Source organism: Rattus norvegicus, chromosome 6 (assembly GCF_036323735.1).
Source record: "Rattus norvegicus strain BN/NHsdMcwi chromosome 6, GRCr8, whole genome shotgun sequence".
Taxonomy (NCBI): domain Eukaryota; kingdom Metazoa; phylum Chordata; class Mammalia; order Rodentia; family Muridae; genus Rattus; species Rattus norvegicus.
Window position 1 is genome coordinate 54,289,634 of NC_086024.1, and position 16,273 is coordinate 54,305,906.

General features: G+C 43.1%; 1 protein-coding gene across 3 annotated transcripts in view; it reads right to left on the bottom strand.

Annotated features, from left to right (window-relative positions):
- Nucleotides 1-1,509: 1,509 nt before the first annotated feature.
- The window catches only part of Prkar2b (protein kinase cAMP-dependent type II regulatory subunit beta), a 90,497-nt gene continuing 75,733 nt past the window's right edge, over nt 1,510-16,273 (bottom strand). For 2 of the 3 annotated variants that reach the window (NM_001030020.1, XM_017594037.3), the window contains exons 6-11: nt 14,793-14,946; nt 9,981-10,082; nt 7,567-7,641; nt 6,368-6,433; nt 6,126-6,264; nt 1,510-3,557 (exon numbers count right to left, since the gene is read on the bottom strand). In NM_001030020.1, coding sequence (NP_001025191.1) covers nt 3,424-3,557; nt 6,126-6,264; nt 6,368-6,433; nt 7,567-7,641; nt 9,981-10,082; nt 14,793-14,946 — 670 coding nt within the window. In that variant the 3' untranslated portion in view covers nt 1,510-3,423. Of the gene's footprint in view, nt 3,558-6,125; nt 6,265-6,367; nt 6,434-7,566; nt 7,642-7,666; nt 7,851-9,980; nt 10,083-14,792; nt 14,947-16,273 lie in introns of those variants that run through there. The other variant, XM_063261553.1, reaches the window with a different exon arrangement.

A 16,273-nucleotide genomic window follows, 5' to 3' on the forward strand; every position in this document is an offset into this window, starting at 1 on the left:
TCTTTAATATAAATGATAAATTCTATAAATAGAACATCACATTACCATATACAGACACTTATTAAAGAATTTTAGGGAATTTTTTTAAGTTTGTAAATTTACCATATACAAAAAAATAAAGACCCACAGGTTACTAAAATTTTTTTCCTCTCAAAACTGTTATGTAAAACTAGCCTTATAACTGACATTAATTGGATCATAGGCCAAGATTTTAACAATGAAAGAAGAAATCTCAATTCTTCCTAAGTTCTGCCATTGATGTCCAACGGTCGTGGTGATGTCATGGATTCTCCTTGGTGTGCAAACTGAGCAGAGATAATCTTGTGGTTGTCATTGGATACAGGGTCCTCTGGAAAGAGTATATTTGGCTGCTGACTTTTCCACAATTCATGAATCACAATAAGATTTATTTATATTAGAGGTTTTATTTCTTGATTTTGGTTTTTTTGAGATGGGATTTCTCTGTGTGGCCTGGTTCTCCTGGAACTCACTCTGTAGACCAGGCTGGCCTTGACCTCAGAGATCTGCCTGCCTCTGCCTCCCCAGTGCTGGAATGAAAGGCGTGAGCAGCCACCACTGCCTGATCAATATTGTTTTTAAATAGTTGTGAATAAAACTATGTTTTTAATTGTTTGGCAAGTTTTGCTGCCTGTAAAATTATTCTTTTATGGGTGAAGCTGTCTAAGTCCTTACTGTACCTCACAGCACTGTTAACTTGAAAAGCCAGCATCCCTGCTTCTCTCTGGAGTGCTAGTGTTCATCTAGGAGAAGTCCCTCGTTAGCTGCTTAATGGAGCCCCAGTGCCACACCTCCAAGGTCGCAGGGTGAAGACCACAGAAAGCTATCTACTCACAGTAAGACTTCTTGAAAAAGTTGTCTCTATTGTTAAATATACTCTGAAAATGAAGACATCTCAGCACATTTCTCAGCAAAATCCTAAGTCCCTGTTTCTCTGCAGTCTCCACACAAAACCAAACATGCTATGTGGTTTGGATGCCAATGTGAACAGGATCCCAACAGAGTCATCCAACTTCTGCTGCAGGTAATATTGTTGTTAAAACATAGGTGCTAAGCCCAAATTCATACTGATAAACAAGAGACACACACACCCTTCTAAACATATTCAAAGCAAAATGAAGAATCTTGTTCTCAAAGACTGCCTAACACGTGTACCTAAGGGCTGCGGTCTTTGAACCAAAACCTCATCAGAGAATTCTCAAATACTTGCTACTGACTTAATAATGGCACCCACAAGCCAAACATGTTTTAACTGGGAAGCTTTACACATAAATTCCCCAGTAAGTCATATTTGGCCAAAATAATATGCAACATACCACAATAGTTAAAAAACTTAACAAGTGGTTAAAATCTTACACAGACCTACAGAGGTGCAAACCTATACTTTCTGACTGCTGTATGCTATGGGGTTATAGCTTCCACGAGCCTGGTGTGTGTTTGATGCATTTATACCCTAGACAAGCCATAATGAAGAAAACAATGCTTGCAACATTTATTATAAAAGTGTGCTTTATTATAAGGAAAATTTAAATATAACCAACAATACTGAAAATAACACAGCTGGCCTCTGTAGCCTTGGTTGGGGCTCTTTATTCCACAGGCATTGGTTTCCGTGAACGTCAACACTCAGCCTATGCAATGCAACCAAAGAGAACTTGGAAAAGAGAGAAAAGAACACAGAAGGATGAGCCAGGAATTTGGGTGGCTTTTGTTCTTGTTTTTCTGTTTTTGGGATTTGTTTCTTGTTTGAACACATGGCTTCTGAACTCTGAAATAGAAAACATGTTACCTTCATGTAGAGAGCTTTTTTTCCTACGTAAAGATTTTGCAAGACTGACATTTCAAAAGCACGGCTAAAGGTGTAGGTAACAGTATAGCGTACTTTAACTTCTTGTTTACACATGATGCATTTAACACTAGCCACGTTTTCACGTACACGTAGGACTGTAAACATTCTCTTGTAAGATCGAGACAGTCACAGATGAATTTAACATACATGATACCTCTGTTCCTTAGAAACATGTTCCCCAAAGTAAAATTACCCATTTCAACATGAATTAAACTGGTGAGAATTAATGCCTTTAGACATTTGGTCAAGGGGCCTGAAAATCACATAAAAGTATATTGCTTTGGTTTTAACAATTCATCGTATTTGGCATAAAAGTAAGTATCTTGTTGACCAAAAAAAATTTTGTACTTTGTGTACTTTTAACTGTGGGCTGACTTTAAAGCTAAGAACAAGGCCTAATAAGGTGTAGGATAGAGAAAAATCCCATTAATACTCATGTATGGCTTTGCTTATACACAGACTTCTTTCCACCACCGTTGTTGAAGTTTTTGAAGGTTGGAAAGGGCAAACGCACTTGATTGGCTGCTGACCAATGTGCTCGCTGGCTGGTGCTCAGGACAGGGAAGGGCAGGGGACCACAGACACACACACAGGGTCGCAGCACTGGGACCTACAGAGCAAAGCCATGTTCTGTGGGCGTGGGCTAAGAATCCCAAATGTCTTTTGATAGGGAAGCTTTCATTTTTCTGAATAGAAGATTCGGGACTTTTAGAGGACAAAACAAATTGTCAGATTAAGATGAAATTGCCTTGAGAACCAATACAACCCTTGTGACATTAAACGTCAAAATGCGATCTGTAAGGAACCCAGGAGGTTGCTAAATACAAAGCGGGAAGCGGTGATGATGGAGAAAGGATAATGAAAGACGCAGTTATGAGCTTTCATCCTAAAAGGCTCTCTGCCCAATCATCACAACAGCTAAATTACCAGGCCCCAAAAGCCACTCAACTACCCAGGCTGCTGGCTGACAGTTGTCAAAGAAGTTGAAATGTAGTTTATTGCAAAAATATAAAAAATTTTAAAATTGCATATGATTTCCACACCATGTTACCGATAGGCCAAGGCTAACACATAACTTACTAAGCCAGAAAAGGTAGAAAATGAAATGATTGGCAATCTTACTGTCTGACGAGTTATAAAAAGAATGTGAGTGCACAAGCCACTGCCAGCTTCCCTCGTAAAGGGGCAGAGTCACTAACACGATACTTGAATAATCCAAACACACAGGTCGGCCTATGAGTACATCTTTTAATTATCTTCTTAAACATGTATGCTCTCAATATATTATAACCATTTGAATAAACCTTTCAGTCAGTTTTATGAAATAGAAAGTCGTTTTTATGATTATGTTAATTTATGAACTACCCATTAGAAAGTGATGTTAAAGCCTACTATTAAATCACTACTGTTCACTGATATATTGTAAATGGTTTCTGTTTAAAAAAGGAAAACCTGAAGTCACAGAAAATGCTTGATCTACACGAACACATCCTCGGTGGACTAACCACTGCTATGTAACTGCTTCACTAACGCGCTTTCTTCCCCACACTTTTGCTTCATGCAGTGGGCTCAACAATATCCATGTTTGTCCCAAACAGTGCAACTAATTGCTCCTCATAGGTGGCGATATTCCTCTTCATAATTTCCATGCAAGGTCCCAGAAGCCTCTCAAATGCTTGCACATCCATGGCTGAGAAAAGAAAAAACTAAATTAAAAACACCATCCCGTGAAGACTCAGGAATTGCTAGGTCATTCCTTTCTACTACGCCGTTGCAGTTTTGATATATCGACCGTGCTAGAGAATTTCAGGTAGGTATTATGAAGACACGGGGGGGGGGGGGGGGGGAGTTGAAATGTTCAACTTCGAAAAACGAAATAGGGACATCTCTGGCGACAGTCTAAAATGCTTTGACAGATGGTGGCCTTGTGGTGCAGCTGATGAGGAAATGAGGCTCTCAACACGGCAAGATGAACTTTGATGCTTCACCCTAATAATATAAACACCCCAATGGTGGTACAGGAGCGTCTCCTGCCCTGTCCTCAGGGTTTACAAGATCATGCTGTGAAGCTTTACGCATTTATACCATGGCTGATGCAACTCATAAGGCCTTCACCTGCTTCAATCAACACTTGCTTCCCTGCCTGTCCGCCCTGCCTGTCTGCCTTGTGCATTTCAGTGTTTGGCTTTGAGGCAGCCTGACTATGTAGCTCACGCTGACCTTGAACAAACTGGACTTAAATTCAAGATCCTCAAGCTTCGGGTGCTGGAATTACAGAGGGGAGACAGCAAATCTGGCTGACACGTGCACTTTAAAACCGAGTTTATAATACATAGTGGGAAACATCACCCTGCTCTAACATACCAAACGCTCTCTCAAATTGGCAAAGTTAATAAGGGAGGGTTTATAAGGCTTTATGGGCATTCTCGCATGGTATGGCAGGCACGTGAATGAAAATGAAAGCGGCCTAGCCATGTGCTCGGAGCCTCTAAATAGGCAAATGAACTCCTTCTCTAAACAAGTAGCCCATAGCTAGATAAAAACATTAGCCATCTGAGAAATCAGATTAGCATTACACTGAGAGTCCATCTACCCTCCTCCCCAGAAAGAGTAGCCTGTCATCAAGAAACAACAAAAGCTGGCAAGGTCTCTTGAATATGCATTACTGTAGCTACTGGGAAATCCTACAGAAGTTCCTCATTAGACTAAAACCAGACCTATGACTAGGCTCTACCAGTCCTAGGCACATGTCTAAAGAAGTCAAAATCAACATTCGATAGAGCTCTCCACCTGCCCATGTCTACCGCAGCACTATCCACGATAGCCAAGTTACAGAGTCAGCCTAAGTATCCCTCAACAAATAGAAAAAGAAAATACACATATATGAGGGAGTGCCACAGGCCATAAAGAAAAACAAATTGTGTCATTTGCAGGAAAAAGGACAAAGCTTGGGTACCTCGCATAAAGTGAAACAGACACTGTTTTCCTTCAGATCAAGAAGAATAATTCAGGGGCTGAGGATTTAGCTCAGTGGTAGAGCGCTTACCTAGGAAGCGCAAGGCCCTGGGTTCGGTCCCCAGCTCCGAAAAAAAGAACCAAAAAAAAAAAAAAAAAGAAGAATAATTCAAAAACTTTCCCTGAAAGTGTGTGTGTGTGTGTGTGGGGGGGAATCTGAAGGGCAGAACCGGACCAACAGAGAGAAGGAGAGGGTAATGACGGTGAATATGAAAAACCCATGCTGTTCATAGATGTAATATATACTAACTAAAGAAAATCATGTAAGGAGACCTGGTCAGAAAACCATTTCCAAGGGAAACTAAAAGCCATCTATGCATGTAATATACGCATACAAATTGGACCCAAAGCCCACAAAACACTTACCGGCGAGTGATTAGACAAAATTCCTATACTGGAGATGTGTTTAAAAACAGAGAAGGCACGCAGATCAAGCAGGAAGGAATTACAGCAGGGGAGCACAGGCAGATGTGCCGACATGGGTGTCTCAGCCTTTCCTGTTCTTTCTATACTTCCTGTATCCCCCTCCCCGTTAATATAACTACTACAGGATAACAGCATTCACATCATTCAGTCTGACAGCGGAGAGAGCTGAGAATTTCTGTTGGTTTTCCTCTTCTCTTTTACCAGAGTGTCATTTGACTACTATTGCATCTACTGAAAACCTTTTACAAAGTGACTCTGTGAAGAATTAATTCTGAGGATCCTTGGGAATCTTAAAAGCACTGAAACTAACTTTTATCTTTTTGAACTGTGAGGAACTCGGAGAGGATAATTATTGTCGAACCACTTTTTGAAATGTCATTTATGTTCCTATTTCCTGAACTGTGTTTCTCAACACCAAAGTGAGTGATTTCTCAGACACAAAATCCCTATGGATACCAACCGAAAGTGGCATTTCTGCCAGGCTCCCCAGGGAGAAGAGAGCGGTTGGTTATGCTCTGACAGACCTAAAGCCAGACCTGGCTGGGATGAGTCCACCCCATGCTGGCACTGCAACTTAATAATAAACTGCACGAGACATCCATTTTAGCCTTCTTTCGAGAAACACAACACATGGCGTTTTTCTGACTACATAGATATAAAACTCGTTGGGTGGGAGTCCTTATTTCAGTAGTTAAAGTAAGTCCAAACCCTGTCCTACTTTGTGAGGCCCTTAGCACTTGTGAACCCAATGAAATGGCCCATGTGGGAGGAAGGCCTGGAATGCAGACATAACCAGGCCCACCACTGTGACCCCTACCTAAGCATTTGACAGTCCCAATGGCGTGTGCAGATGCTGCTCTTGGCTTGTTAGTGACCAGGGCAAGCTCTCCAAAATACTGTCCCCGGAGACACCGAGCGATTTCCACAGCACCGTTCTCTTCGATGTCTGATTTACCCTAAGGAGGCAACAAGTCAGTTACACTGAAGTCTGAGATCATTATAAAAAAAAAATAATCCATTATTTTCCTCGTGAATATGAGGAGTTTAGGGACTGCTTACCTTTCTCTTCATAGTAATTCTCACTTCTCCAGATTCTACAATGAAGAACGAATCCGCCGAGTCTCCCTAGCAAAACAAAAGTGCAGGGTGACCATGCACGGTCCACAGCAGCTCTGAAACCACACCTCTGAGGCTGGCCTACAGGCTCCAGTCTGCAGATACCAGTGTACATCCTGAGGTCACGATAATTCTACAGTAACTTCTCAGGCACTTGAAGAAATCCATTCTCTATCAGAAAATATGGCAAGTAACCCGGACTAGGAAACGTCCCCCGAATTCTGTGCTGAGCAACATACAAGGCATAGCACCGATGTGTGCCCCAGCGGCCCCTCCCATCAGCAGGCTCTGTCAGTATGCTCTGTGCAACTTGGAAAGTAGCACTGTGCTCCCCGTGTCCACCCAAAGTGGCCAGCGTTAGCATAAAGGCTTGCCAGGAGCAGGAGCACCGGGGAGCATTGGGAAGCAGTACGTGTTGACTCTAGAACTTCTGCAGCCTTTAGGCACCAAGCCCACATGTCAGTCTATGACAGCTTACTTCCGGCTCTGAAAAGACTGTTGGGACTGAAAGGTCTCCACCCTCTCTAAGAGCACACCCAGGGTTCCTGGGTTTTGCATGAACTCTTGTTAGAAATCTGCTCAAGTTGTGTGCGGCTTTCATCTGTCTATGAAGCCTAGGAGCTCCCCGGCTAACAGGTACTGTATAACACAACCGCTTCCCACTGGGCATTTAGGAAAACATGAGGCTTAGAGGATATTTTTACTAATACACTCAATGCTTAGATATGGTACAATTTAAGTTCTTTTTGGTGCTATCTGGAAGCAGCCTTGGAAAGTCTCAAGAACTAATCACGTAAAAACTCGTCTGCCTAGCAACCTGGGTTCTTAGTAATTTCGTGGGAGAGCCACCACTTTCCCCTCTTACACATGGCGTCTCACTCCCACTATACATGTGGATTTCATGTTATGAATTGCAAACTGTTCAGCTAGGTAATGGTTTAATGCATAGTCATTAAGAGTAAATGATATAAACAGAAACATCCAGGTTACTTACCGGCTTTAAACCATTTTTAATTAAGTCGTCTGCTGGAAGTAACATTCATTTACTCCAACGCTGCACACTAACTACGAGACAAAGTTGGACAGGATGTCTCGGGCCTTCGGGATGTAGCCCTAAACTGAATGGCAGTTCAGTTTCATACCTGAGCAATGATCTGTTCTCCATCGTTGTAAACTTTGGTGCCAATCACATCTACCACCTTCAGGCGTTCAGAAACCTACAAAGAAGGGCGTGTACAGCATTAGAGACTGGGCCGTCTGCTCTTGGTTGTTCTGGAATGAACTAGAACCCAAATGGCTGGATACACCTGGGAGGGATTTCTTCTGTAAGTCACTTGAATTGGGAAGACACAGCAGAAGGGGGCATCAGATCTCATTACAGATGGTTGTGAGCCACCATGTGGTTGCTGGGATTTGAACTCAGGACCTATAGAAGAGCAATCAGTGCTACAGTCAGTGCTCTTAACCACTGAGCCATTTCTCCAGCCCAAAATACATCTTTAATCCAGAGTTTTTGAGCTGGGAAGATCCACCTTTCACCCGGCCCACACCTTCTGCTGCAGCCTTTATGAAGGACGTGCAGGAAGGAGGCTCTCGCTCTCACTCACACTAGCAAGTTCATTCCTGCCCTGACATTAGTGCCTACTTCTTCAGGATTCTAGAGTACACTTTAGACCAGCTGAGGCATCCAGCCTTGTGGACTACTTGGACTTTCCACTGGGAGACAGCCTTTGTTGGACTTGTGGGACCACAGGCTGTAAGCCACTATAATGAATGGTATGCATGCATGTATATATCACATAAACTCTGTCCCTCTGGAGAGCCCTGATCATACACAGACCGAGTACACGGCCTTACCTGTTTTATGCCTTCAAAGGGGTGGCCTCTACATAAACTAAATAAACACAACAGTGTTCGCTTGTGTAGTAGTTGTCACATTAACTGCTAGAATCCTGAGGTAGAAAAGATTGTATTTCTAGTTTTCTGTAAAATACCAGAAGACTCAGACAACTCCCAGCCTGAATTCCCATATGGCAGCAGCAAAACTATGGTGGGATGGCAGCTGTTCCCCTGGAGGGAGCACGTGTGCTCCGGTTTGCCAAAGTCCCTTCCTGGGTTGCTTCCCGCCACGTCACATGCCTCCCTCTGACTGGATTCCCTCCTGATACATTCTATTTGAGGACAGGAGCTACTAAAGATCAGCTGCCGTGTCTTCCACAACGTGGCCAAGGTTCTCCCAGGCAACTCACAGACCCACTACCACACCGACATTTGCTATTTTACAACACCATAGGTACATATACCTATTTCTCTACAATCACTTTTAAGAGAGTTCAAATATGAGGCTTATATGTTATAAGATATTTAGAAAAGCACTTCACAGATGAATTATGGCAAAGCCAAATTTGTAAGGTAACAATTCTTTCCTAAGTGTCTGCCTTCGATGATAAGAAACAGCTGGTGTGAGAAGACGTTTGAGCTAAGGCATGAAGGAGACCTGTGGAGGAGCCATGGAGCTGTGTACAAGGCTGTCCTAGACAGACAGCAGGTACACGGGTCTGAAGTGAGGGCTGGCATGTCTATGCAACAGCAGGAAGCTAATGTCTACGGCAGGACGAAAGTGGGCGGTTAGAAATGTCCGAGAGTACAGACTCAGGGCTCGGGATACTGGGCAGGGCCTTGTGGCCTGCTTCATGGCTATCCTGTCCTGGAGGGTTGTTAACAGACTGCACTGATCTGGGATTTAAAAGGATCCTACTGTAGGTGGCTGATAAAAGCCACACAGGAGGCAATGATAGCACAGACAGAGGGTGGCACTGGCAAAGTTACCGGAAATGACTGGACGCTGCAGATATTCTGAAGACAGGGTAGAGACGATGTAACACACTGAACACTAGTGGGGAGAAGGCTGAGCGGATGCTGACTTTCTTACACCTGCTATCCAATAAGCAGCACTTACAGACTTGCTGTAGAGACTAGACAAGAGCCTTCTTTCCAAAAAGCAGGGTAAAATGTAGTTACAGGCAGTAAAGGAAATGGGAATAAGGTCTTATGTCGCCATCTGTTTTCATAGTAAAATATAAATATACCTGATTATTACCACCATCATCACCACTCATCACCACCATCACCACCATCATTACCATCATCATCACATCACCACCATCACCACCATTATCATCACCATCATCACCACCATCACCATCATCATCACCATCACCATCATCACCACCATCACCACCATCATCACCATCACCACCATCATCACCATCACCACCACCATCATCACCACCATCACCATCATCACCACCATCACCATCATCATCACCATCATCACCACCATCATCATCGTTATTACTGTAGGGTACTACAGCACACAGTTTGTGTAGAGATCAGGGGACACTTTTACACTTTCATATGGGTTCTGGGAATTAAACTCAAGTCCCAGCACAGTTGACCTCACAAGACTGTCACAAGAACCTTTCAGGAAATGGGTGCTTCCTAAGAAAGCAGCCTTCCCCCACCCCACCCCCAGCAGAATAAAAGCACAGCTCACCTCCAGAGACTTGAGGAATGGCAGTGACTCAATAAAGCTCTCGTACATCTTCCTCTTTTTGGCATTGTTTTTTACTATTATTCTCCTGAAGGTCACCCTGTCCTAAAGAGACCAGCAAATACGAATGCAGTTAAAATCTGAACCAACTGTTTCATTCCCTACAAGGAGCACATGATAATTGAGGACTTTAAAAGTTGTAGCATAACTGTAATCTCAGCTAATAAAAATTCCATATTTTTATTTCTTTAGGCGCAACATTTGCTATTAAACCATATAAGATTTTCCTTCTTTTTCCTTAGAAAAGGAAGCATTCGTTTAGACCAGTGATTCTCAACCTGTGTGGGCTGTGACCCCTTTGGGAGTTTGAACAACCCCTTCACGGGGTCTGCATGTGAGATATTGTATTACAATTTATAACAGTAGCAAATTATAATTATGAAGCAGCAACAAAATGTTAGGATTGGGGATCACCACAACATGAGGAACCGTATCAAAGGACAACCACTGATTGAGACAGAGTTTTGACAGCACATGGACTCTATGTCCACAAGGAGGCACTGTCACACTATAAGAAAATATCCCGATACTGGTCCTTCACTGTAGATGGCAGGGCTACAAATTCAATTAAGTAGACAAGACCAGACCTGAATTTTTATATAAAAACAAAGTAGGCCAGGAACAGCCTGGGAGTGTATTCTTTGTGGTATTATTTTCTCAAATATCTACTTCAGTGAGACACGAAGACACAGAAATAAATGTACTAGTTCCGATGTCCTTGAAGTATACATACACGGAAATGAAAACTACAAGAAACACTGCTGAAAAGAACTAATCCAGAAAGAATTCATTCATAAAAACACACAGTTCAGGGGCTGGGGATTTAGCTCAGTGGTAGAGCGCTTACCTAGGAAGCGCAAGGCCCTGGGTTCGGTCCCCAGCTCCAAAAAAAAGAACCAAAAAAAAAAAAAAAAAACAAAAAAAAAACCACACAGTTCAAAAAGCTATTTTCTCCCCAAATTTTATGTTTCGTAAATTCTCTAAAACGTTTTCATTCTTATGTAAATACCCCATAATCACATAGTTTGGCATTCACCAATGGATAATTATATCATTTTAGTAAAATTAAAACTTGATATTATTTAATCAATACTTTGTTATGCCAATATACCAGGGTATAACTCTAATCATGAAGAACTGAATGTGTCTGTGCTCAAACCCGGACGTTGCGATCTTAACCCTCAGCATGGCCCTTAGGAGACAGGTTTTAATAGGTGATTGATCAGGTCAAGAATGTGGAGTTGTCATAAACAGAACTAGATAATTCTTATAAAAAAAAACCCTGAGAGCTGCCTTGCTCCTTCCACCAAACAAGGACATCTAAGAGCTGGCCCTCTACCGGACACCAAAGTCCTTGTGCCTGAATCTTAAGAGTTCTTAACCTCCAGAACAGCGAGATGTGAATGCATGCACCATATTTGGTGGTTTGTGCTAACAGCCAGACAGAATGAGGCACTGGGAAATTAAACATCTTCTTTCCAGAGGTGGTTTATTACCGTTTAGATACCAGCTGTACTTTGGCACCAGCCACCAAGCCTAATGGTTTGCCTTCAATCAGAGGACACAAAAGATGTCTACATATGAGTCCCCCAATACACACAAAATAAAAAGTACATATAATAAAGTATATTTTTTAATTTTATGAGTTAATTCACAAGAACACTGAGCTCTTTTGAAGCCTGGCTCTACATCAGAATTTGCTGAGATAATTTTTAAAACTAAAGACTTCAGGTAATCAACATGTCTAGTGAAATACATCTAAAAGTATCCTGTGTGACTGTCATATACAGTCAGATTTGGGAAGCAGGGACATTTTAAAGATAGACCGTTGTCATTGTTGTTGTTGTTGTTGTTAAAACAGAGAATTCGTGAAATAGTTCAGTCACTTAGAAGTAAATCATGAACTGTGTATCTCAGGATGAAATGGTCCACCATATCACAACCCACCCTGACCCAACAAATTCAGGAAGCCCAATTTCAAACACTTTCTTCCCAGTTACAATGGCCTTTCTGCATCACTGTAGTGGCCATGTCTCCAGCTAATCTCTAGGGCTAAGAGCTGCAGGATGCTATTTCCGGAGTGAGGCTCTAGGATGAGGACTCTTCTCTGCCAACTGCTTCTCTTTACAACAGCACTTACAACCACTGGGCTGCAGGCTGTGGACCCTCACATTTCTGCTCTGCCTCGACTTCCCCTAGAAGGGACTGGCTATGCGAATTGCTCTTAAAAAGCTAGTTTCTAATATAATGAAAACACATGTTCACATTATAATTTTAAAAATATTGCATGTTTGCATGCACCAGAAACTGTTTATAAATGTCACTAACATGTATACAGCACCAAAAGAATCTCTGGAATTTTTCTTAGGAGCTTAAGAATTATGCAGACAAAAACTCCAAGCCCTTTGTACCTTGGTTACCATTAGCATCAGGGTTGAAAGTTCCATGCTTGGGGACTGGGGGCGAAGGGGGGTGGATCTGAAAATGTATCCTGGATCAAGGATGCTTGAGGATACCTTGTTCCCGTCTGGCACCATGACTCTGACTGGCAACTCCAGTGGGACTACCACATCTTAGGTTACACTTTCTGTAATAGGCAGGTCACGGTGGACACAAGTTAACCCCCACGAGCCCCCCCACACACTGTGAGTCCTCCCTGCACACAGAGGTCTGCTCTGCTGCAGCTGTCCTCTGTTGGTTTTAAGTCATCCTTAACATCCTAGGCGATGTGTTTCTTTCTACATGAAAGACTCTCCATTTTTTTTTATCCTATAACTGACTTATTTAATAGGTATACAATGACTGCGTGGCTCCAATAAAAAGAAAATTTAAGTATCCTGTTTTTTTCTTTCCAGTGAGATGTTTTATGAGTCCAAGGCTGAGATGAATGCTGTGTACATACATTCTGTAACACAGTAACCCTCTGAAACGGGACAGTTACAACCTCTTGTACAAAGAGCTGAGGAGAACCCTAACACCTGCATGTCAAGAACACGAGACGTTTTGTGTCCCAAACAATCCTCTGTGTGGCCTGGGGTGAAGTGTGACACCAGGCAGTTCGGACACCTCCTGGGAGCTGATTCCAAGCAAGTCCAGGCTCACCTTAGATCACAGATGTGGAGTCTGCGGGGTGGTGAGTGGGTTCCCAAGCTTACCAGAGACGGAGCCCCACCTTAAAGCCATCGTCAGTTGTTAGTACTTAAGCCCTGCACTGTTACCTTGTGGAAGAGTCCACACAGCTTCTCTAGCTCCTCAGCCAAATGTGTCTGTGAACCAACACTTAACAGAATTTCTACCGTTAAGACATTTATTTATAGAGACAGACTGAGAATCTCTTGTCTGAAATACTTGAGACCAGAAGTGTTTCAGACTTTAGAGACCATCCCCCGCCCCCAACACTCCACCATCCAGTCTCCCCCACGCCTCCCCCATGCCTCCCCCACTCCCGACTGCCCAGATTCTGAAGAATCCTAACACGGTAGCATGGAAGCATGTTTGAGGTTCATATATATCTCATATACCTGGCTAAAGGTAAAGTTCAGGAGCGTAATGCCTCCTGCAGTTGACTGGCCTGTAATATTAAGTGAGGTATAGAGTTTTACAGTTGTGGAATCATGTTGGCACTCAAAAAGCATTTCAAGCTTTGAGTTTCCGGATTAGGACTGCTCAGTCCATCCTACACCCACGTCCCACCCAAAGAGACTGGTTAGCTTTGTGTACAATTGAGGCAAGATTTATTTTCCAGTATCCGAGATGAAAAGAATGGGTGTTTTACTCAGATTGCCCATGAGCAGAGAGACCACCGAGAGAACTGTTCTGCTGCTGTTGTTTGTGCTGCTTGCTGTTTTCCCATGCCTTTTCAAAGCGCAGCACACATCAGGACCACATGAAAGGTGTCTGCCAGTATAGGACTGCTGAACCCCCTTTCCAGAGTCCTGGGGGCCTGGGATGTTCCTAACAAGTTCCCAGTTGTGACTTTCAGTCTGAAAACCACTGACTTACAGACTATAGGACTTACCTCAGAGATCTAGTTAAGAAAAAGGCTGTGTGTGTGTGTGTGTGTGTGTGTGTGTGTGTGTGTTACAGTATTCATGCTTGTTGGTTGAAGGTATGTACATGCATGTGATCGGAGGCTCATGCACAAATGCACATATGAAATATACTTATAGGAGCCAGACACTGATGTCAGATGTCTCTCCCTCCTGGGTTGCTCTCCACTTCTGAGACAAAGTCTCTTACTGAAAATAAAGTTCACTGACTTGGCCAGACTGGTTAGCCCATGAGCTTTGGGATCTGTGTGTGTCTGCACCTGCTTCCCCCATCGATACTGCAGTTACGGGCACGGGCCACTGTGCTCAACTTTTTACACTGGTTCTGGGGATCCAAACGCAGACCCTCATTGGCGTCCAGCAGGCACCTTACTGACTGAGCCATCTCTCCAAGCTGCTGTGGCTTGTGGATTTTAAGCATGGATAAGAGAGAGGCAATTAGGATCGGATGTCATTCCCAAGGGCCAGTATATTCAAGCTCCTGACTTGGGGAGAGACAGGACATAAATCTTTGGTTCAGCATAGACTAATGGTGTGGCAAGTAGCAGAGGCTTAACAAGTGCCAATGACTCGTGATCACAAATAAAACTACCAATTAAAATTAAAATACAGTATCGATGCTATCTTTCAACAGTAGTTGAAAATATCTACTGTCATGATATTTTCAAAACTAATATCATTTGGGTCAAGCAAATATTTTACTCACCAAACCCCACAGAGCACCAGGAGAGGTAGCAGTGATTGTAGCTGCTCTGGGTGTATTGTACATTAAGGCCAGTTCTCCAAAACTCCCACGATTGTCATAGTTACCAACGCATCTTCCAACGCCATCACATTTTACATAAATATCAAATGTTCCTCTGTTGGAGATACACAAATCCACATGGAAATCAGAGACACTGTGACCCGGGTAGCATCTAATTACAGTGCAGCCGTGCTTCAGAGAAGAGCCCTGTGCAACACAATCATGTTGCCCCCCATCCCCCTCCCCCGCCTGTCCACTGATAACAGCATGTGCTCCTCTGTTCCACACCTGTGCAGAAGGCCATCAGCTACACTAGGGACAAGGACAGGGAAAATGGACCTAAACAAACAAAGTTAAAATCAGTGATGGAGTGTGTACGGAAAGGCATCTACGGAACGTACGCCAAACACTAGCGGGACTTATCTCAGACAGTAAGAACCGTGAAGTATTCCAGGCCGTTGACTGTGTACCTAATACGTTATGGTTCTAAAGGAAATGCACATGGCCTCTGATACCGGAAGAGAATGGCTGCTTTTTAAAGGAATACAGCTCTAACAATTTGCTGGCACGTCTTTTATAAACTATAGCGGGAGCTGACCACTTCCAATAAAGTCTTATTAGAACACAAACAAGGGCTGGAGAGATGGCTCAGTGGTTAAGTGTACTGACTGTTCTTCCAGAGGTCCTGAGTTCAAATCCTAGCAACCACATGGTGGCTCACAACCATCTGTAACAGGATCCGATGCCCCTGTTCTGACAGCTATAGTGTACTTACATATAACAAATAAATCTTATATATATTAAAAAAAAAAAAGAACACAAGCAAATGTCTTTACTTATTAGACATGGCTGGCTTGGGTTACAGGCAGAATCCTTAGACCATATTGGCCCACAAAGTCTTCCTTGACCCTTCACTTTAGGTCAGACCCAAGCTGAAATTAGAAAGTGGCAGAGATGCAGACCAAGCCTCTGGCCTTGGTCTTTCTGTAGATTTTTCTGTGCTGGTTTTCCCTTGAGGTGCTGTTTGCAGGTAAAAAGACTCCATGTGCCTGTCCCTGTGCTCAGGTGGCCAGGCCCCACACTCATGTAAGCTGCCCCTCTGCACAGGGCATCTTCCCACTTCCATACTCAGGAGAGAACATGGTTTCAAGGGTGGCTGAGGTACCTGGGAGGCAGACATGATTAGTTCTTTAGTTTTATTCTGATGGTAAAATCCTGGACAAAGATGTGGTAGTGCAAAGTGGACAGGCTTGTTGTTAATGTTGTTGTTGTTGTTGTTATTGTTGTTTTATTGGCTTTGTTTTTCATGATAGAATTTCTCTGTATAACCTTAGCTGTCCTGGAATTCACTATGTACACAGGCTGGCCTCAAGCTCACAGCAGTCTGCCTGCCTCTGCCTCCAATGTGCTGGGGTTAAAGGTGTGTGCCACCATTGCCTGAC